General features: G+C 44.7%; 1 protein-coding gene across 1 annotated transcript in view; it reads left to right on the top strand.

Annotated features, from left to right (window-relative positions):
- Positions 1–21,182, top strand: part of ZFAND3 (zinc finger AN1-type containing 3) — a 333,159-nt gene extending 311,977 nt beyond the window's left edge. Inside the window, exon 6 of the mRNA XM_020999444.2 lies at positions 14,897–21,182. Within this exon, the coding sequence (XP_020855103.1) occupies positions 14,897–15,051 (155 nt within the window). The 3' untranslated portion in view covers positions 15,052–21,182. The remainder of the gene's footprint in view (positions 1–14,896) is intronic.
- Positions 21,183–21,921: the final 739 nt, after the last annotated feature.

Genomic DNA, 21,921 nt, shown 5'->3' with positions numbered 1-21,921 from the left:
CCGCCTTGCATATCTGAGAGACACTTCCTTTGATTGATAGTCAAGAAAAGCAAACTTTTTAATATTAGTAATTAAAAAACCATAAGGAATAAAATCTTCTGCCCTGAAATGTTTTGATTCATTTCTAAGCCAGGTAGAAATAGTTTTTAATTAGTGACATTTACTTTGTGTACAACTACATTTCTGTACCTACTGGATAATTAGAAGTGGATGGTATATTACTAGGCTTTATGTTTATTCTCTAGTCTAGACAGTTATATCTGGCTAAAGAGATCATTGTTAAACAACGTTAAGCCTTTTCTTAAAGGCTTAACTTACAGCCAGTTGTAAGAAGTTATTCTTTCCTTTATACTTAAATACAGAGTACAGATTTGGTACTAAGGTGGGAGCTTTGTCTTTATTTGTCTTGTCCCTTTTACCCAGGGATCAGGTGTACATAATAAATGTGCTTTCTTTAAGTTAAGGGATTCTCCTTCCCTACCCTATACCCCCTCACACATGCCCTGTACTTAGGAATTTGGTCAGATCTCCAAGGAACTACCTGCTCCTCATCTCCCCACCTCTGTCTTTACTGCATTAGCAGTTTCCCCTAAATGTGGAACGTAATCAAATCTTAGGCAGGCAAACTTCTTTGCCTTCAGTCTGGGGACTCCCTAACATTTGTCAACTCCACTCCACCAAATAATACTTGATGTATAAAAATTTGACCTCTCTGTTGCCTCAGAAATGAAATTCATCTAGAGCTAAGGATTGGGGAGGAAGCATTTAAATAAACCCAGACACCTAAAGAGCAGGGATTTCTCCAGCCCCTATTCTTTCACTGTAATTGAAAAGCTAAACATTGTGGAACTTTAAAGCTTGGGAATTAGGAACATAGGTGAGGAGACATGTTTATATTCTGGAGTATTGTGTTGAAAATAAATTTTATGAATGCCTTTCTGCCTTTTCTAAAATTTAAGTCACAGAAACTCAAAGTAGGCTTGATATTGGTAGAGTGGGCTAAAACCTTGTTTGTTTTGCAAAATCTCTGCAGTCTAAAACCTTCCCTTCATCCTGTCTCTAACAGCTCCCAGCTTTACTGTCTCCAGGAAAATAGACACAAGACACTTTGAAACACAAGCAATACGTGATTAAACTTGGAAACACAAATCCTTTGGCACTGTGTCTGAAAGAGAGACTTGCAGAATTCCTAACCATACCTGTTAGGGAGTCCCCACAGTATCTGAAAAGCTGTTTTTCTGTCCTCCTTAGAAAACCTCCCCTTCCCCTTTTAGGGTATCCCCAACCACACAACACTTTCTGAGCTGCCTCGTGCCTTCTCTGTATATTTGAATCAGTCAGGTTTCCCTAAAAATCTGTGTTGTGATTAGAAATATTTTGTCACCTTTCTTCTGATCATATATTTACAGTCACCAAGGATGGTGTTTATGGTAGTGGCAAGCAAGCCATGAAGCCTATGTGAAGCTACAGCATGTTCAGAAAAAGGAAGCTCCTACCTCAGTTCTAATTGTTGAGAAAAGGTTTCCCAGGATAAGAAGAGAAGAAGAGAAGGGCTAGGAGGGAAGAGGAGACCCCTGGGCACAGAGAGCCCAGAGCATTTGTCTGGGTGGGAGCAGAAGAAGTAGGCACCTGTGAAAATCCTGGTTCTGACTTGTAAATTGGTGGAGGAGAACCCTGTGCTACCTTAAGATAATATCATGTTAGAGCTAGAAGAGAACTTTGAAAATACTTAGTGGTAGCCTCTGTGGTGTGAGCTAGGAAGCACTTTAAAGATAATCTAGTTCAACCTCTTCATTTTACAGAGGGGCTTGTAAAGTCCAGAGAGGTGACCAAGGTCTCACAGCAAGTTAGAGGCCAAGCTTAGACTAGATCCCAAGTCTCCTGATGCCCAGTCTTGTGTTCTTTCGCCTAGTACCATGCTACTTCTCCAGCACCCTCTATTTGGCAGAAGAGAAGAGGCACTGTCCAAAGTCTCACAGCTAGGCAGCGGCTGAGCCAGGAAAAGGATCCAAATGTAATAACTTGCAATCTTTCCACTGGGCTGCACTGCCTCCTGTGGAAATGGCTTGTGTTTGAAGGTGATGGGCAAAGAAAGAAAGGAAATAGCCACTTTCACCCAGTTGTTCTTTTCCACAGAGCTCCCATTAATTAGCATGCTGAGTAAGTGCTACGTAGAGGTGATAGCTTTCCTCTTTTTTCCTCCAGGCCACAGAAATCTTAGTTTGGCATTTGTAGTTTAGTAGTACCCTAAGACTCCTATGTCTCAGTCATTCTGTGACTTGAGCAGGAATGGTGTTGTTTTTTTTTAAGTGTGAAAGCGCCTTGGTGATGGCTCAACCAGCCATAGAAATCCCAGGTGAATTAGTTGTCCTGAGTGCAGCCTTGTCCCGCTCCTGTAACCCAAGACAGCCTCAGTCGGGGCTCTGGGTGAAGAAGAGCAGCTTTCATTCAGTCAGAGCTTTGTTGGTAGTTTTCTAGGGGGCTTCTGCTTAGTTTGAAAAGATAATCTTTTAAAGGGCAAGGAAATGCCAAAAGGAAAGTCAAACAAATCAGAAGAAAGTGCTGAAAGAATAAGGTCAGCAGAACAGCAGAGCACATCTGTCAGTGCAGCCAGCCTCCTGGAGCTGGTGGGAGGGAGCGAGCGGAGGGAGCCTCAGCATCAGGGGTGGCCTGGGAACCACACCACCAGCTACGCTTTCAGGCACCTCGTAGCTTTGTTCAGCTGAAGACTGATCCCAGCATCAAAGGGTTAATGCCTTCTTCCTCAGCTACTAGGATGGAATGAACAAAAGAGCAATTTATTATTCCTGTGGCAGAAATTGCCTGGAGCCAGTTTCTCTTGTTTTTTAAATATACGTTCATCTCTCACTCTCCTCTTTCTTGTTAATGGGGAAGGGGTTAAAGGGGTGTCCCAAAGTGGGCTTCTTGCAGGTCAGATATCATTGCACACGTGTGGCTTCAGCTTCCCAGAAGTGAGGAGCAGCGGGTTGGGTGGGGTTAGGGGATGAGAGCCTTTTTCTACAGGTGAACATCGTGTAAAGTGCAGGCTGCTTGAGGAGTTGGCGAGCCCTCCCTGGGGAGGAGAGGAGAGGAGTGGAGAGTAGTAATTATAGGGCTGTCTGGAAGAGAACAATAAAGGATGTCAGCAGCCATGGCAAATGTTTTTATACTTTTAAAGTGACGGTATGTACAGAATGTGTTCGGAGCTTCATTAAGCTGGATTACAGCACAACTTGATGTCCTTCTGCTGCCGTCTGCTTTCTCAGAGCCATGCGATGGTAGATGCCAAGGGAATGCAGCAGATCGCAGCAGCATCCTTACAGCTGGAGTTTAAGAGCTTTTCACAAGCTTCTCATATCTCTGTCTTGTATCCTATTGCTTCTTGGGCTACCATTTATCTCTTGTCTAACTGGCATTTTAATTGATTTGGGGGAAAAAACAGCTGATTGTCTCTGTTTTAGAATCAACTCAGTGTGATTTAGTGGTTTTATTAAAAAGTTGGATTGTATAATAGCTTTTTCTAAAATGCAAATTGTCCTGCCTGCTGGGGCGGGGGCTGAGGGTTTCACCGTCACTGGATTCTCAACAAGCAGTCTCAAGCCACAGGGAAACCTCTGGTAGAATTTTTCTTATCAGCTAGTTATCTGCTCCTGCCCAAGGGGGGTCCGTGTCAAACAGCACAACAAGCCAGGAGCCCAGGCTAGTTCTTGGAGTGTAATGACTTTCTCTCTGTGTCATGCAAAGCCAAGGATGGAGCCGAATGTAAAGTAGACATGCTTTATTCCCGGACCTGCAGCTGCTTTGCCTGTTCCATAGGCCTGATGAAATAAAACACATTAAGATCCTTTAATACATTTCTGTGCTACAAATTGTGCCTTGAGCATTGGGTCAGCGGCTACAGTGTAGTCCAGGGATTGCTGCTGTTGGGTATATAAATGGCTCGTGCTTTCCAACAAGCTTTCCTGTGACCACCTGCTGTTCCCAACATGTACTTACAAATGAGCTGTGAGGTCAGTTAGTTGTCCTGAGCCATAAGGAGCCTTTATCTTACAGTAGAGATGTGATTCTTTTTTGGAATGAGCTTATCAGATCATTCAAACATGTTGGGCTAGAATTTTACATTTGTGGATTGCATTGTGGTTTGAGTTTTTTCTATTTCTATTTTTTCTTTCTTCTTTTTTTTTAACAAATATTCAATGCTGGGTGAACCTTAATGAGCCAAGACTGAAAAAAAGGGTTAATATGGCTTTCCTTAGATGCAAATTACTTCCCCTTGTGTAGAGGCCTTCCCACTAGTAAACAAGGACAGAATGCTTCTAGGTCAGAGTACCTGGTCCTCTTAGTCCCGTTTCTTTTGACTTTGAGCATACTCTCAGACCCCAGTGAGTGGACAGAGTTGGGTAGCCATATATCTGCATAAGTACAGGCATACTCCTACCTGACACTCTGAAGCAGGCTGTCCTGTTTTCTAACCTCTTTCCCCAAAGCATGCCAACATTTTTAGGCTTCCCTTGAACCTTTTGTCAATTCAGAATTCAAATACAGAGGAAAGGACAAAGCATTTCATATAGGTAGGGTGAACCAAGTGAATACCAGAGGATCTGGAGCTGAATCTTGCCCTGGAACAAAGGTCTGTAGTTTTATTAAAACCTCCAAATGGAGTGTCTGCAAAGAAACAAGTGTGTAATTAATTTAAGTCCCAAAATGGCAGGAGCTGTGGAGTTCTGGCAGCACCAAACAGTGCCTTCTTACTCAAAAATAAAGCTGCAAACAGAATTTGTGCAAAGCTGAAATTGAATAAAAAATGTCAAGAGCTCAGGGTTATTTTGGCATAACTTCCATTTACTCTTCCCAAGGCATTTCAAGGGAGTTCTGACCCCCAAGTGTAGTATTAGGTGACAAAGTTTGAAGAGGGAGGGTCAGTAAGTATTTTGTATTGAATTGCTGGTCTTCAAAAGGACCCTATCTTAACTGAGAGTTAGCTGCCTGTGACTGAAGGGTCACAGTGCTGTGGCACAGGACATCTCCCCAGCCTAGGGCTTCAGCATCTACAGCAGAGTCATCAGGGCACTCGGCCACTACTGTAGAATCATCCAGTATAAACTGTCAGAGCTAAAAGAGACTTTAGAGACTTATCTGGACAGCACCTTCGTTATAGAGGGGGAAACTGAGGCTGAAATAGAGGAAGCAGCTTTCTTCTATCTTGTATTAGAGCAGGGGATTGAACTTGGGTGTTTTAACTCCAAGTCTAGGGAATTTTCTAATTTTCACTGTGGTTGAAGAAGGGTGGGTGGCTATTGTAGGTAGCTCTAATGCCATCACCTGCTCAGCTTGTGAGGCTGGCACTAAATGGGACGCTCAAAAGCCATTGAACAGTTAACAAAAGGAGGTTTTCTTTGCCCTAATACAAGCAAGGCTATGCTACAAGGACAGAGTGATACTTAGTTTCTCTGGATATCCCCTGTCCACCATCTCCAGATGCAAAACCCATTTGGTCCTCAGGGCAGGATATGGAAGGACAGGGGGGACTCATGCTCTTCAGAAGTCTGTCAACTGGGAGTAGCCTCAGCTGCACATGGATGGGGACTTTTTATGCCCTTAAGTGGCTAGGAAGGTTTGTCAGGGAACCAGTTTGTCTCCTTTTAGGGAAAACTTAATCCCTGTTCCAGAAGGAAAGAAAGAGTGGACATAACCCATGTTGTGGGGCAACGCTGGTAGATATCAGTTCTTTCACAGTGGTTGTGTCTGGAGTCAGGATGGTGATATGTGGGAAAGAGAAGGCTGAGAGTGTTATCTTCTGTGTCTTTGGAAGAAGTCTAGCACCCATCTTCCCGGAGCTTTAGCTCTAGCAACTTCTCCAGAAGACCTGAGAGGCTCCTGTTTCCCAGAGGAGTCTTGTTCCCTCCCATTCCTTTTTTTCTCTCTTCTTCTATTCTTAACTCTTGCTAGCTAACTAAAATTAGTCTTTGGTAGAAGATGACAGGGAGGGGGAGAGGAACAAGAGGGTGTCGCCTGTTTAGCTTCCCTCATTTTATACCCCTTCTGAGGCTTTTCCTGCCCTCATCACGTGGTTCACAGCCCATACCAAGTGGAACAGATAGGTTTTCCGTTTGCACTTTTTTTGTAGCCACTGAATCAAAATCCAAGTATTACAGGTTTTTTCAGGCTAGTGAAGCAAGAAATATTGTTACGGTTTTTATAGCACTTACAGCAAGGCACTGGGTGTTGTGTCATCTTCTGCTAATGATGGCAGTTGGGAGAATTGCTTCCAAGTGTGTGCCAGCAGAGAGGAGAGCTTTTCTTCAATACTCATGCCCCTCTGTCAGGGAAAGGGAAATTTTGCTGTGGAAAGGGGCTCTCTGAATTTTAAGCATTTCAAACATTTACCTTAAAAACTGTAGGTCAGGTTTGATGTTGTGTTCATAACAAATTAACATTTTTAGAATTGCTTTCAGTCAAACAGTTATTAGTCTTGGAAGAATGAGCCACAATGTAATTCTTCTACACTTGTTTAATTTTAGAGCGGCTTAGAGTATTATTCCCAGTTACTGGTTTAGTTCTTTCTCCAGAGTCTGCTGGATCCAAGGGGAAGTGGGGATTCATTTAGGATAACAAGTCACAGTCTTTGGGCAGGGTTGATTCCACTATGCATGACAAGATTTTCACTCTTCATGTCCATATATGCCTTTTTTCTTCTCCCCTTCAGAAGCATCTGCCCTTGAATGTGAAATCCAATTCAGGAATTCCTATCCTCCTTTTCTGTAGGAGTATAGTGGTTTGAACAAACCATTGGTTCTCATTTTCCCAACTAACATAGGATTCTTTTTATACCTACTTAAATCAGTTTGACCAATCTCTTGAATCTAATGCTAAACCTAATGTGATGGACATAAGCCCTGTCTCAGCCCGTCTAGGTCATAGCCCTGTCCTAAGTGGAGCGTGCACATTCTCTCCTTTTGCAAATCGGCTTCCTGAGCTGGCCAGTCCTTGAAAGGGTAAAGAGGAAGAGTTTTGAGATGCCTAGTATTTGTGGCAACATCTCTACAACTGCTTTGTTGCCTGTTTGTTCCCTGCTCAGCTTCATTTGGTGTCCTATCCTTGCTCTAAAGGGCTTTTGAATATTGGTCCCTAAAATGGTCAGTTTGGTAAATATGTGCATAAGTGTGCCTTGAGCCCTAGAATACCATCTTTCAGCTACATTTGAGCATTTCACTTTTAAGCCAAAAACTCAAAATCACTCTTAAAGTAGCAACAGACTATCAGATAAATTCTTAAGCTTCTCGTCAGACAGTTTCACCCAAAGTAGATCAGAGGTGCTGCCCAGTGTAGCTAAACATGATATTTCTTTTTTCTGTACTTTCACATCAGATTTTCATGACAGTCTTTTAGTCCAGAAAACGTTCTTAAGTATGTTGGGCTGGCTGCTGCAGGTGCTGGCCAGGGAGCAGAAATCAGACAGGACAGCCTTGGCAAGAGCAAATGTGTGAAGTCAGACCTCACTCATATAGAAACCATGTTTTTTTTCTGATCTTGCATTTTCAAAGTCTTTTAAGGCCTGGGCATTCTTCTTTTGCCACTTTAGCTTAATATTGTTGATTCCTAACCTTTTGGGGACTGGGACATGCTGTCACCATCACAACATTTCCCCCAAAAAAAGTGTTGTAAGCCAGTATGGTATAGGAGAAAAAACACTAGACTTTACCATCTTTGGATTTTTAGAATGGTTTTTATCATTTAAGTTAGGAACATGCTGCCCTCCCACCAACTGGAATTCTTCTTTACTTTCATTGTCATCTTTTTTTTTTTTTTGGCTAGGCAAAGGGGTTGAGTGACTTGCCCAGGGTCACACAGGTAGTAAGTGTTATGTGTCTGAGGCTGGATTTGAACTCAGGTCCTCCTGAATCCAGGGCTGGTGCTCTATCCACTGCGCCACCTAGCTGCCCCCCATTGTCATCTTTGTGAGCCAGTTGGTATTGTAGGAGAAAGAGCAGTAGGTTCGGGTCTAGGAAACTTAAATTTTAGTCCTTGGTTTGCTAATGACTTGGGTCTGTGACCTTAGACAAATCTCTCCCTTCTCAGGCCTCATTTTTCTCATTTGTAAAGTCAAGTGGATTGAATGAGTTGCTCTCTAATGTCTCTTCCAGCCCTACAAATCTGAGTCTGTTGTAAGTGAAAATGAACTTAAATTTATTTTTGAGAAAATTTTTTGTACTCTTGAACTCATCCCAGCACTGGGGACAAGTTCCAGGATGTAACTTCCTTTCAGTGAATGATCCTGACAGAAGAGGAAGTCAGCTTAATTTATGCCATCTAATAACCTCAGTGCAGTGACTTGGGAAGCTAACCTTCTCAGACTCTGGACTTTTCCTTAGTGAATGGCAATGCCATTTATTTTAATTGTCACCAGTTCAGCTCCCATAACCTAACTTGTTTTTGCTGCTTTTATAAATCAGACCCAAAGTTTGGAAGAGAGGGTGTGATTTGGGGGGATGCTCCTTGGACACAGAAAGTCCTGGGTATATCCCAGTCTAAGGGCTGTTGTCACCAAAGTTTATAGTGGAGTAAGGGAGGGAGAAGCACACAGTGGCTTTAGTGTTCAGGTCATGGGAGCTCCTTATTAAGGTAGCCAGTCTTATTCCCTCCTGGCCTTACCATCTACCCTTCCAGTATGGGAAGCCAGCAGCCAGCTTTGAGATTGGTAATAGGAAAGGGGAGTGAGGAATTTGGCAAGGGAGGACAGGACCTTGCACCCTTCCTCTCCCTCAGGCCATCATTGACTAATGAGGTATTAAGCCAGCCAGAGCCAGGCTTAATTCCCATTGTAATCTATTTCCTGCTGTTCTTATTAACCTAGCACAATTCATCCAAGGAGGAGAGGGACTCTGGGACCTTTTTTCCCCAATTCTCCTGCTATCCTAAGGAAGGGAGGGAAAAAGAAAAGGGGACAGGCGCTCTTTTCCCCAGGCCTTTGGATCCTTGAAGCACCAGAAAACATCCACTAGCTAGTGACAAAAATAGTAACCAATACCTTCTCCCCCTCCCCTGCCCACCAGTCCTCTGAACCCCTGGGCAGGCTGTCAGAGATGTGCAGCAAGAGATGATTTTGCTTTTAGATGGAGTGTGCATATCGAGGCTGTCGTACTTCCACTGTGGAATCCTTTAGGACAAAGACAACTGGTATCCAATATCTTCAAGTAATGAACTTATCAGTAAATATACCACATAAACTCATTAATCTGCACTTTGCTTTGAGACCAAGTGGGAACTCCTGTTTCTTAAGAGACAAAAATTTCATCTTTCTTTTCCCTAACACCAGTCCCCGTTTATAGTCAGACATATCACCCTCCTCTCCTACAACACCAAGTTAATAATGTTTTGTGGCAAAATTGATGTCCAGACTTGGCACTGGTCACTTCTTTCTATTCCTCCCCTCCGCACACACTTAGTCCAGGTTTGAAAAACTGAGCTAGGTGGTTCAGGCCAGACAGGTAAAGATCAGGCCCAGGTTGTTTTAGATAGTGCCCATGCCATTTAACCCTTTATTCCTCAGTACACCTAGAACACAATATATAGATGAAGTTTTTTTGGGATGTTAACATTTTAATTTAATTAGTTTAATTAAAAATATTTAATCTGACAACAATCCTCGTCCTCACAGAACTTGTAATTTAATGAAGGTGAATAGACACACTTGGATAATGATATAATGCCTGTTAGAATATAATAAATGCATAGGAAGCAGAAAAAATACTCAGTTGAGGGTAAAAGATGGCTTCTAACTAGGCAGGTCATGGAAAACTTTACAAAAGGAGTAGCATTTGATTATATCAGGAACAGTGCTGCATTTTGGCATGGGGGGGTGGGGTTTGGTAAGGAGATCGTGTTAGGACCAGAGGAGACAAAGTTTTCCTTTGTGGCCAGAGCCTAGAATACATGAGCTAGAAGAAATATGAGAGAAGGCTATTGAAGTAAGGTGGAGTGCTATAAATACCAGGCTGAGTGAGCAGTTTAGACTTTGTTGGATGGTAGGACAGAGTCTCTGAAAGATTTTGAGTAGGGGATTAATGTGACCAGAATACTGTGATGACGGCTATTTGGCCTAACCCTATTGCCCAGTTTTGCCCATCTCTCCCTACTCCTAGCCCCATAACATTACAGAATCATGTAGTCATCTAGTTCAACCCATAACTGAGAAAATTCCCTCTACAACACAAGTGGTCACCCTCCCTCTGCTTGAAACCACCTGTGGCATACCATTTTACTTTTGATCAGCTCTGATTGTAGTGAAAGTTTGGTTTGGGTTTTTTTGTTTGTTTGTATTTTGACATTAAACTTACCTACTTTTAAAAAAAATTATTTTTAGTGTTCAGCATTCACTTTCACAAGATTTTGAGTTCCACATTTTCTCCCCATCTCTCCTCTCCCCCACCGCAACACAGCGTGCATTCTGAATACCCCTTCCCCTGGTCTGCCCTCCCTTCTATCACCACCACCACTCCCCTTCTCTTATCCCCTTCCCCCCTTCTATTTTCCTGTAGGGCAGGATAGATTTCTGTGCCCCTTTGCCTGTATATCTTATTTCCCAGTTGCATGTAAAAACAATTTTTAACATTCTTTTTTAACTCTTTGAGTTCCAAATTCTCTTCCTTCTTCCCCACCCACCCTCATTGAGAAGGCAAGCAATTCAATATAGGTTATACATGTGTAGTCATGCAAAACACTTCCATAATAGTCATGTTGTGAAAGGCTAACTATATTTCCCTCCATCCTGTCCTGCCCCCTGTTTTTTCTATTCTCTCCTTTGACCTTATCCCTCCTCAAAAATTGCTTCTGATTACCCCCTCCTCCAAACTGCCCTCCTTTCAATCATCTCTCCCTCTCTTATCCCCTTCCCTCCTATTTTCCTGTAGGGTAAGATAGATTTCCATACCAATTGAGTGTGTATGTTATTCTCCCTTAAACCAAATCCAATGAGAGTAAGATTCACTCATTCCCTCTCACCTCTCTCCTCTTCCCCTCTACTGTAAAAGCTTTTTCTTGCCTCTTTTATGTGAGATCATTTACACCATTTTACCTCTCTCTTTCTCCCAGTGCAATCCTTTTTCATCCTTTATTTCATTTTTAAGATACCATCCCCTTCATATTCAACTCACTCCGTGCCCTCTGTCTATATATACACATATTCCCTCCCAACTACTCCGATACTGAGAAGGATCTCATGCATTACGAATATCATCTTTCCATGTAGGAATTTAAACAGTTCAACTTTAGTAAGTCCCTTATGGTTTCTCTTCCCTGTTTACCTTTTCATGCTTCTCTTATTTGAAAGTCAAATTTTCTGTTCATCTCTGGTCTCTTCATTAAGAATGCTTAAAAGTCCCCTGTTTCATTGAATGTCAATTTTTCCCCCTGAAGGATTATACTCAGTTTTGCTGGGTAGGTGATTCTTGGCTGTAATCCTAGCTTCTTTAACTCAGGAATATCATATTCCAAGCCCTTCAATCCCTTCATGTAGATAGAAGCTGCTAAATCTTGTGTTATCCTGATTGTGTTTCCACAATACTTGAATTGTTTTTTCTGGCTGCTTGCAATATTTTCTCCTTGACCTGGGAACTCTGGAATTTGACTATAATATTCCTAGGAGTTTTCCTTTGGGGATCTCTTTCAGGAAGTGATCGGTAGATTCTTTCAATTTCTATTTTACCCTCTGGTTGTAGAATATGAGGGCAGTTTTCCTTGATAATTTCTTGAAAGATGATGTCTAGGCTCTTTTTTAATCATGGTTTTCAGATAGTCCAATAGTTTTTAATTATCTCTCCTGGATCTGTTTTTCAGGTCAGTTGTTTTTCCAGTGAGATATTTCGCATTGTCTTCTATTTTTTCATTCTTTTGGTTTTGTTTTACAATGTCTTGATTTCTAATAGAGTCATTAGCTTCCATTTGCTCCATTCTAATTTTTAAGGGATTATTTTCCTCAGTGAACTTTTGGACCTCCTTTTCCATTTGGCTAATTCTGCTTTTTAAGGCATTCTTCTCATTGGCTTTTTGGACCTCTTTTGCCATTTGGTCTAGTCTGTTTTTTAAGGTGTTATTTTCTTCAGTATTTTTTGGGTCTCCTTTAGCAAGCTGTTAACTCGTTTTTCATGATTTTCTTGTATCACTCTTATTTCTTTTCCCAGTTTTTCCTCTACTTCTCTTACTTGCTTTTCAAAATCTTTTTTGAGCTCTTCTATGGCCTGAGACCAATTCATATTTTTCTTGGAGGCTTTGGATGTAGGAGCTTTGACTTTGTTGTCTTCTTCTGGTTGTATGTTTTGATCTTCTTTGTCACCAAAGTAAGATTCTATAGTCTCAGTTTTTTTCCTCTGTTTGTCATGTTCCCAGCCAATTACTTGACTTTTTAACTCTTTGTTAAGGTAGGGCTCTGCTTCCAATGTGGGAGTATACTGTCCAAAGCTTCAGGGCTTTTGTGCAGCTGTTTTCAGAGATACTTCTAGGGACCTGAAAATTTTTAGTTCTTCCAAAGTGGTATGATGAGAGGTGTTTACTTTTTTCCTGGCCTGTGCTGTGGTCTGTGAGTGACCACAAGCACTCTTTTCTGCCTTGGAACTGTGAGGAGGATTTGCTCTCCTCCACCACCATACCAGTGCTCCTCTTCACCCCAGGACTGCAACCCAAATACAAGCATGGGCAAAGCCAGAGAATCCTGCCTCAGTGCCAGCAAAGAGATCCCTGCAATCCCCCTCTGATCAGCCTCTCTATTCCCCCCACCCTCTATGGACTGAGAGCTCTAGAAACAGCCACTGCTGCAGTGGCCGCCACCCAGGGCTGTGCTAGGGCCAGGCCTGGACCATGCTCCTCAGTAACCCAGTCCAACAGACCTTTCCCACTAACCTTCTAAGTTGTGTTTGGTGTTTGTGAAGTCTGGAAACTGCCACAGCTGCCCATGATTGTTTCCTGAGGCCTGCTCCAGGTTTTCTCTGGCCTCGTCTTTACCTGTACAGCCCACGCTGAACTGTACTCCTCTTCCAGCCTGGTGCAACAGACCTTTCCTATTGACCATCCAGGTTGTCTTGGGCTGGAAATTTGTTTCACTCTCTCTTTTTGTGGGTTCTGCTGCTCTAGAATTTGTTTAGAGCCATTTTTAACAGGTATTTGGAGGGGTTTGGGAGAGAGCTCAAGCAAGTTACTGCTTTTACTCTGCCATCTTGGCTCCGCCTCCTTACCTACTTTTTTTGCCAGCCTTATTCCCTCTTCTCCTTGACCCAAATACATACTTGAAATCTGTCATCAGGAAAGCTGTCTTAGGAATAAACCATAAAGCATTTATTAAACACTTGCTATATGCCAGGTACTTTGCAGAGTGCTTGAGATACAAATTCAAGCAAGCAACAGTCGTTTTTGGTTTTTTTTAAATTTTTTGGCTAGGCAGTGGGGTTAAGTGACTTGCCCCGGGTCATACAGCTAGTAGGTATGTGTCTGAGGCCGGATTTGAATTCAGGTCCTCCTGAATCCAGGGCCGGTGTTCTATCCACTGCGCCACCTAGCTGCCCCAACAGCTGATCTTAAAGAGCTGACATTCCAACGGGGGAAGACAATATCCAAAGGGAAGCTGGGAGAGGATTGGGGACGGACGATGGAGGGCATGGTTTGGAGATGCCTGGGAAATGGAGGGAGGTCCAAGGTGGTTTTTGAGGGAGGTGGCTGGAGTGGGACAAAATATGGTCTAGGAAATTGTACAGTTCCTTATAATGATTTCCTTATGTTAACCCCAAAGACAGTACCTTAGTTGGGAACACTGCCAGTTTGTTTGGGATAGGAAGTAGGAATGGAATGAAGGTGAGGACAGACTCGTCTCCAGAAGACTTCCCAGCTAAGGCTTCTTGCCCAAAGGGGGAAGAATCTAGACCAGGTAGTCTCTATTCCTGCCCAGAGAACGAGGAAGAACCACAGGACTGCAGCCTAGGGAGAGCAGAGCTTTTATTTTCCTTTGTCTTCTGACTGTCTTCAGGATTGATTCCTGAACATGTGAGGGTACTCATTCTTCTCTGGAAAAGGTGTCTCATCTTTAACAGTCTTTTTCAGTTGGCTCCCCTTCAAAATCCCACCAACCCCTTTCTGTTGTGCCAGACCAGATGACCCTCTCCCTGTCCTCTCTCCTTTCCCATACAAGTATTGTGTAGGACCACCCTTGCCCAGTGTCTGATTCTGCCCCTACCCCCACCCCCGTGGGAATAATGGGGATTTAGTGTCTGCTTTGGCTGGAGTCCCAAGGAAACATGCCCACTTTCTTACAAAGTGGCATTTGAGGGCTGTGTGTTCCTTTAAGCAGATGATTAAAGGTTGCTTGTCCCCTTGGGAGTGGTTCTCCCCTCTGTATTTATTTGTAATACCTTTTCTAGTACTTCAGAATAATCCCTTTTCTTATGAGGTCTCTTACTCAGTTGTAGTTTTATCAATCCCAACATCCCTTAAGCCTTTGCTATGTGGGAGGCAAAATGTAATTTGAGTAATTATATAGATATATATTTTTTATTCCCCCCTTTTTCCTGCTTCCTAGAGGTCCTGTGGGAGATGGTGTGCCTTGTGATAGATGTCACACAGCTTCCCTGTGTCAGACAAAGTGCTGGGCTGGCTTCTGGGGGCATTGAGGTCCATGGCTTATGCATTTCCCACCTCATTTCAGTGGTGCCTTGGGCCCCTCCCTCTTCACCCGGTTGGACATGGGCACCCATATAAAGGAAGGAGGGCACTGTGAAATAAGATCGTTTCAGAAAGTCAGTCTATGACACGTGGGCCCCATCTCCCCTTGCTCCCATTCTGGGTTGTCAGGACCAGAACTGGGTTTCTAGGTGGAAGGAGTCGTTAATGGCATGTCTCCATTTCTCCCCTGCAGGTTATGTGTTCTGTATGTTACACCGCCTCCCTGAGCAGCACGACTGTACGTTTGACCACATGGGCCGTGGCCGCGAGGAAGCCATCCTGAAAATGGTGAAACTGGACCGGAAAGTGGGGAGATCCTGCCAGCGCATTGGGGAGGGCTGCTCCTGAGTGCAAAACTCGGCAGCCACGCCCTGTTCCTAGTTCACTAATGTTAGCCTTATTTAGGACAGAGTCAGCCAGACACCTTGTACTGGGCACGTTTCAGACTACAGCCAGTCCGTTTCCTTTCTTTAGCCAGCCGTCCTGGTACTGTAGTTTAGGGGTTGATGGTGGTTGAAATTGATTTCTGGCTGGTTGCGAAGGTGCCTGCTAGCCACTGTATAAAATTAAAACATGAAGAATATTTTTTTTTGAGCATGGCTAGTGGATTTAAAACAAAACAAGCAGATGTCATTGCTGGAGTCAAAACTTATAAAAAGCCTTAAGCTGAAAATGGTCCAGACAGAGACTTTAAGTAAATCGAGGAGTAGAAGCTGGTGTTTAAAACAGTTCCTGAGACGCACATGGCCTTGCCAGAAACTCTGTGTTTAATGTACAGCCTTTTCACCTCTCACTTACCCTTAATCCCGGCCCCAGCAGCCAGAGCTCCCTGTCGGCCCCTCGTGCCTGGGCTGCTCGTGGCTGCCAGCTGGCCCACTCCTAGGAGGCTGGAAGGCAGGGGCAGTGGGAGGAGGGCAAAACTTTTATGCCAGACCTACCATGGAAAAATCTGTCTTATCACTTGGAGAAGAAAAAAGAGAGAGAGGGCCTTGCTTTGAATATTAGCTCCACCCCAGACTAGTCTGCAAAATGCATTTTTCTACCTAGGATCTATAGACTCTGTATTGGTCTCGTTTGACCTGATTGGATCAGTTCTGACCAGGGAAACTGAAACCTGACTAACTCTTACTTACCATTTGCTGGGTGCAAGTATCTGATAATTGGTTCAGTAAGGCTAAATCACAGCACAGCGGCCATGGGGATGGCAGGGTTTGCAGACAGTTCTTTGTAGCTAGACTTCACTGTTGGTGGTAAGGGACAGGGGAGGTGGGTGCAAGGGGGCACACATTTCATAGCAAACAGAAGTCAGTAACAGTATTGGGGAACAGCTAAGGAGCAGCTGCTGCCATCAGAGTTTGTCTTTTCACCTTCAGAGTGTTACCAGGATAGTCACATGGGCTCGTCGCCTGTTTCTGTGCAGCCTCATGGTATAAGGTACTGTCACGTGCAGTAGGAGAATATGACACGTATTACCAGAATCAGGAAGGTTGGGATCTCCTGCAAGCAACTGTTGTGGGCCAGGGACATCCAAGCACACTTGCTGAGCCTAAAATTACAAAAGGGCCCCAGCATGTCTCCTAATATGGGCACAGGGGAGGTCCATTGCTATAGGCCAGGCCTGGGTGGAATTGGACTGGATAGGCAAGAAGGGAAGCAGAAGAGAGGGAATTAGCTTGTTTCCCATGAGTTGCAAGGGAATTATCAACCAGGTACTGTAGCAAAAATGGAGAGGGAAGGGAAGGGAAAGAAGGGAGGGGATGAGGATGAAGATGAGGACTGGGAATGAGTGGGTGGAGGGAGAGATTAGAATCACCTGGAACTTGAAATATTGGGCAAGGTTAAGATGGTACAACTTCAAAATCATTTCAGTCGTGTGGACAATAAGAGGGTCCCCCTAAGAGGCCACTTGGGTGTCCCTGTACTTAGGCTGCTAAAATAGTTTCTCCCAGCAACTTAGGTTTTAAAAAGAAAAGAGGCCAATGATATGTTTGCAAATCAACTACAGTGAAAGACCTGGGAATTAGAAATGTTTCTTCATAGGAAATAATGCTCTTTTCCCCCTCTTCCTTTGCCCCCCCCAAAAAAGTCCTTTATAAAAGTCTTCAGCCTTAATATTTTTCATAATAATGGTGTTAGCTCCTCAGTGGAGGAGGGGGAGGAGATCTAGTTGATTTGGTCCCCACACCTACCACTTTTCTAAAACAGCCTCAGCACAAACTGTCCACTAAGTTATCCACAGCAGCCTCCCGTATGTCTCGCTCTGGGGATACTGGACCCGAGCTCTCCATTGCCTTCCAAGAGCCTCCATCTACTGCCCTTTGCTGTGCCTGCTTGGCCATTCTTTGGCCCTGCTGGCTTAGAGGTGGCACAGGGGAGAAGCTGCCTTGGCAAGCAGGCCCTGGTGCGTTATGGACAATGTTCACTCTATTGATAGTCAAGGTTGGGGCTGGGAGAGGAGGTAGGGCCCGTTCCTCCGAAGTATCTGTTCTGTGGACTTTGTTAAATGTAAGGAAAGCTTGAATACTTGTGACTTTAAAAGGAAACAAAATCTTATTTAACCCTTTTGTGTTCTAGATTTACTTACACACGTAGCCTAGAACTCCGTTTTAGTTTAACATTGTGAAAATATTAAAAGAATCTTGTAACTTATTCCTTTTTTTTCTCCTGCTGAAAAAAAAACCCATTAAACCAATCAGATTAAAGTTTGAATTCCTCTCTATGTCACCAGTTCTCTGGATGTGTCCCAGGCCTGCTAGGGGCTGTCTGGGGGACTGCAAAGCACAGAACCCATACCAAGGCGAAGGCTTTTTGTTCTGACAAGAGCTTCTTATCTCCAGGTCACCAATTGCAAAATCTCCTTTGTAGATGTGTCTGGCCCTAAATTTTCTGTAGGGTGATGTGATCCTGGTAAATTGAGTCTTAGTGGTGACTTAACACAGTTGCATAGCTCTTACATTTTGTCCCTGCCCCCTGAGAGCTCCTTCGTAACTCAGATCTGCCCACCTTCACAGCAGCCAGATGTCCCGGCAGCACAGGCTCAAGAGTGGGGGTGGCAGTGGGTGGGTACAGCCTGGTGCCTATCTCCATCCAAGTTGTGTAACCCAAAGAGAGCCCGTTTTTTCTACACTTAGTTGGCATTGAAATTAAACCTGGAAATTTGAAAACATGGACACTTGTTGGAATTGTTTTCACTTGTGATGATGAGATAGACCTCATTTCCCATCAGATCTCCTAGGCCAGGAAGCAGTTTCTTCACAGAAACATGTGCCTGACTATCCCTGCTGCCAGAAGACAAGGCAGAAAATGCCTAGTAAGTTTTCTTAGCTCAGTCTTTGAACTGTGAACACTCCCTGCCCCACCCCCACCGAGGGGGAGGCCCTTGTTATCTTCTTGGCAGCCGTGAAGGCGTAAGAGCAGCCCCAGGATGCCAGCCCTGGTGGTGGGAGGGGTCCGGGACAGGTCTGTGGATGCCTGTCGCTAGCACTGCTTTGGATTCCGATCCAGGAGAGTGTCCTCCACCAGTCATGTGCTGAAGCCCCACATCTGTGCTTTGCAACATAGATCAGCAGGATCCTCCCATAGCCTTTGGACCTAGTTGACCGCCCAGCCTGAAGTGCTCAGTCATGGTTTTATTTTTATTCGGGGCTTTTGCTCTTCTGGGCTTTAGGTAGTGGGAGGAGCAAACTACCACATGTTGGTGAAGGAGTCAGCTGCTAAAGTGGAGGGGAGGGAGGTGGAGGGGAACGACGGCTGTTTTTTTCTATTATTCTTCCTCACCAACCAAATCTCAGGATTGTGACCTGCCTCTGAGCCAAAACCAACTTTGGGGAATGACAGAGACAAGTCATACCCTATGCACCCTCACTCCCACCCAGCTTTTCTGTCCCCACCCACTTCCTCGTGGTCTACAGCCCTGAGCACTCTTCTGAGGGCTATGGCTTGTCCCCTTTGAGCCTAGTTCATTTGTAGGCCCTAGGGGGAATCTCCACTCGTATCCTTGGGCCGAGCAACAGGTTTCTGTCTCAGAATAGTATAGCTCCCTGACTCAAAACTGGTCATGGCAGAGGCATCTACTTAACCCACGTCAGTCAGCACACTGGGGCTTCTGAGTGGGGAGCAGGAATCCATTCATCAGGACCTTGATTACCATCTAATTGTAAAGACCCCAGTTTCTCCAATCAGATCCACTGTCTTTAGCTGAATTATAGTTTTCCTGTACCTGGAATAGAGACTGTCCAGAAAGGAGTGTGATGAGACACAGAATCATTTCAGTTCTTTTTTTTTTCTCCTGTGTGTGTGTGTGTGTGTGTGTGTGTTTTTTGGGGTTTTTTTGTTTTGTTTTTTGTTTTTGGCTAGGCATTGGGGTTAAGTGACTTACCCAGGGTCACACAGCTAGTGAGTGTTCTGTGTCTGAAGCTGGATTTGAACTCACATCCTTCTGAATCCAGGGCCAGTGCTCTATCCACTGCACCACCTAGCTGCCCCGACGTAGAATCATTTCACCAGACTCGGATTGCAGAATTAATTTGGTTAAGCTTTCAAAGCAAATTCCTGGCAGATCCAGGACTAGAATCAGGTTTCCTGGCCCCCAGGCCAGTGTTCTGTCTTACCACAATATTTTCATTTTAATTTCTTTAATTGTAATCAGCATGATTCTGGCAATCCCTGGGTCCTTGAAGTCCCAGAGAATGGTAAAGAACGCAAGACTGTCCCTTTACTATTTGTATCTTAAGTGCTTGGCAAAGTGCTTTACACATAGTAAGGGCTTAATAAATGCTTTTCCATCAGTTGTCACTCCCTATGCCTTACCTCCTAACATAGCCAAGCTGTTAGATTGCTGTCATACATCAGTGTATCAGGGAACTGCCTTCTAGCCTCAGGGTGAAGGGCACGAGGTCTTGGCTTTGCTGCTCTGGGTGAGAAGGATCAGGGCTCCTCCTTGGGGAGAGATTTCACATTCCTTCTGCCCACTTCCCACCCACTCCCCCCCACACACACACACACAAATTGAGATTTATAAAGCATTCTCCCACCCTTGGTATGTAGGTATCCTAAGTAGGGCAGGTATCATTGTTACTGGTTCCCCTTTTATACATGAAATGAGTTCAGAGAAGTTGAGACTTGTCCCTGGTCAGAAATGGCTAATAAGTGTTCCAGGCCCCCCACCCCCTACTCCTATGCTCTCCTGAGGTGTTTATGTCATTTTGCTCTCCTGATTCTGTCTGGCCCCTGACCAATGTCTCTTGTCCCTAAGATGAGGCAAGCATGGTCGGATGGGGAAAGGTGCTAGAATCTGAAGGAGAGAAATGGATTCAGTCCCGCTTTTAACACCGGACATGTGATGGCGTACATGTCATTTACGGACCTTTCTGAACCTGCTTCTATATCTGTAAAATGGGCATAATCTTAGCACTTAACTCACCAGGTTGTTATGAGGGTCAAATGAGATAATGTATGTAAAGCACTTTGCAAAGCCTACACTCTATAAATGTCAACTTTCGCTATTATCAATGGTGATCTCTGCTCCCGAGGGATCCATTTTCTCTATGCAGATGCCTCTCAAATCTTTCCAGCCCTGACTCCTCCCCCAGCTCTAGCCTTGCATCAACTGTCTGTCTGACCTCTCCGGCTGAATGTCCCGTAGGCCCCTCAGACTCACTGTGTCCACAACAGGACTCCTCTTTCCCCTAAACCCAACTAACTGTCCCTATTTTTGTTGAGGGCATCACTCTCCTTCCAAGTTGCTCAGGTTTGCAACCTTACCCTCAGCTCTTCATCCCACGTATCTGACCCGTTGCCAAATCTTGTCCTTTCTACCTCCACATGCCACGCATCTGACCCCTTCTCAACACTCCCTTGGCCACCGCCCCAGTTCAGGCCCTCATCACCTCTCACCTGAACTGCCCAAATTGCCTTCCAAGTGGCCTCACTGCCCCCACTCCAAATCTGTCACAGAGCTGCCAAATGGATATTCTCCAAGCACAGGTCTGACTGTGTCATGCCCCTGCTGGGTAAGTGTCAGTGGCTCCCTCTTGCCTCTAGGATGAAACTCGGACTTACCTGCTTGGCATTTATAGCCCTTCTAGGCTTACTTCACATGGCATACCCCTCATCGACTCTACATTTCAGTCCAACTGGCCAACTTTGCTGTTCCCTGTACATGGCCTGATGTCTCTGGCCACCGTGCCTGGAATGTTCTCTCTCCTCAGTTTTAGAATCTCTAGCTTCCTTCAAGGCCTAGCTCAAGTGCCACCTCCTACACGAGGCCTTCCTTTCCTGACCCTGCACCCCCCACCCCAACTGAAATTGCTCTGTATTTACTTTGTATATATATTTTGTATTATCTGTGTACATGTTTTCCTTCCACTAGAATGGAAGCTCCTTGAGGGCAGGGACTGTTTCATTTTTGTCTTTGTATCTCCAGAGCCTAGCACAGTGCCTTTCCCATAGGCACTTATAATAAATGTTTGTTGAATGAATGCACGAGTGAGCTGGAATTTGAAACCAGGGTCTCAGATACGACTTCCTGCTGGGGCTGAAGGCATGATCATCCTGGGCCCTCTGGATCCTTTCTCCCACCAATCCCTCCTTAGCACCCTACCCCAGCGTCTCTATAGATTACCGGCCACTTCCGCAGCCTTGGGATGCCCTGGCTTATAGTCCTTGGCCCCAGCCTGGGCTGTACTATGGGACCCCCTCCTGTGTAGCCCTCCTGCCTCAATGAGAACCAAAGGGACGTGGCAGGCCTACCTCTACAGCTCCTCCACCCGCCACCAGACCTGGAATTACCACCTTCCCATCTGACTGTATCTGACCTGGGTGATTCGTGTATGAAGTGGTAGGGAAGATGGACCACAGCAACTCATTGGTCAACGTAGTGTATAATGTGCCTGAGAAGGGACACCCACCCCAGTCACAAATGGGGTAGGCGTAGAAAGGTCCTCCAAAGATGCCTTCTCCTACACCAGTGCTCATTGCTCCCAAACAGATGGATTTCTTTTTTCAGGCTTATATTCTAAATCTCTCCTGTTGTAACCACCTTAGTCCAGTGTGTAAAGAATCATTACCACGCAGTACATAGCATCGTGGCACCTAGTCCAACAACCTCCAGTTGTCTACACGTAGGCAGGGCCGTTCCCCAGCAGAGACACAAGACTGGCCCCAGACTGAGGTTTCCAGAACTAAGGCTTCCACCTGCTCCATTCACTGTAGCTAAGT

Source organism: Phascolarctos cinereus, unplaced genomic scaffold (genome assembly GCF_003287225.1).
Source record: "Phascolarctos cinereus isolate Bilbo 61053 unplaced genomic scaffold, phaCin_HiC Scaffold_5;HRSCAF=322, whole genome shotgun sequence".
In the NCBI taxonomy this organism is placed as follows: domain Eukaryota; kingdom Metazoa; phylum Chordata; class Mammalia; order Diprotodontia; family Phascolarctidae; genus Phascolarctos; species Phascolarctos cinereus.
This window is presented reverse-complemented; position numbering and strand designations above follow the sequence as displayed.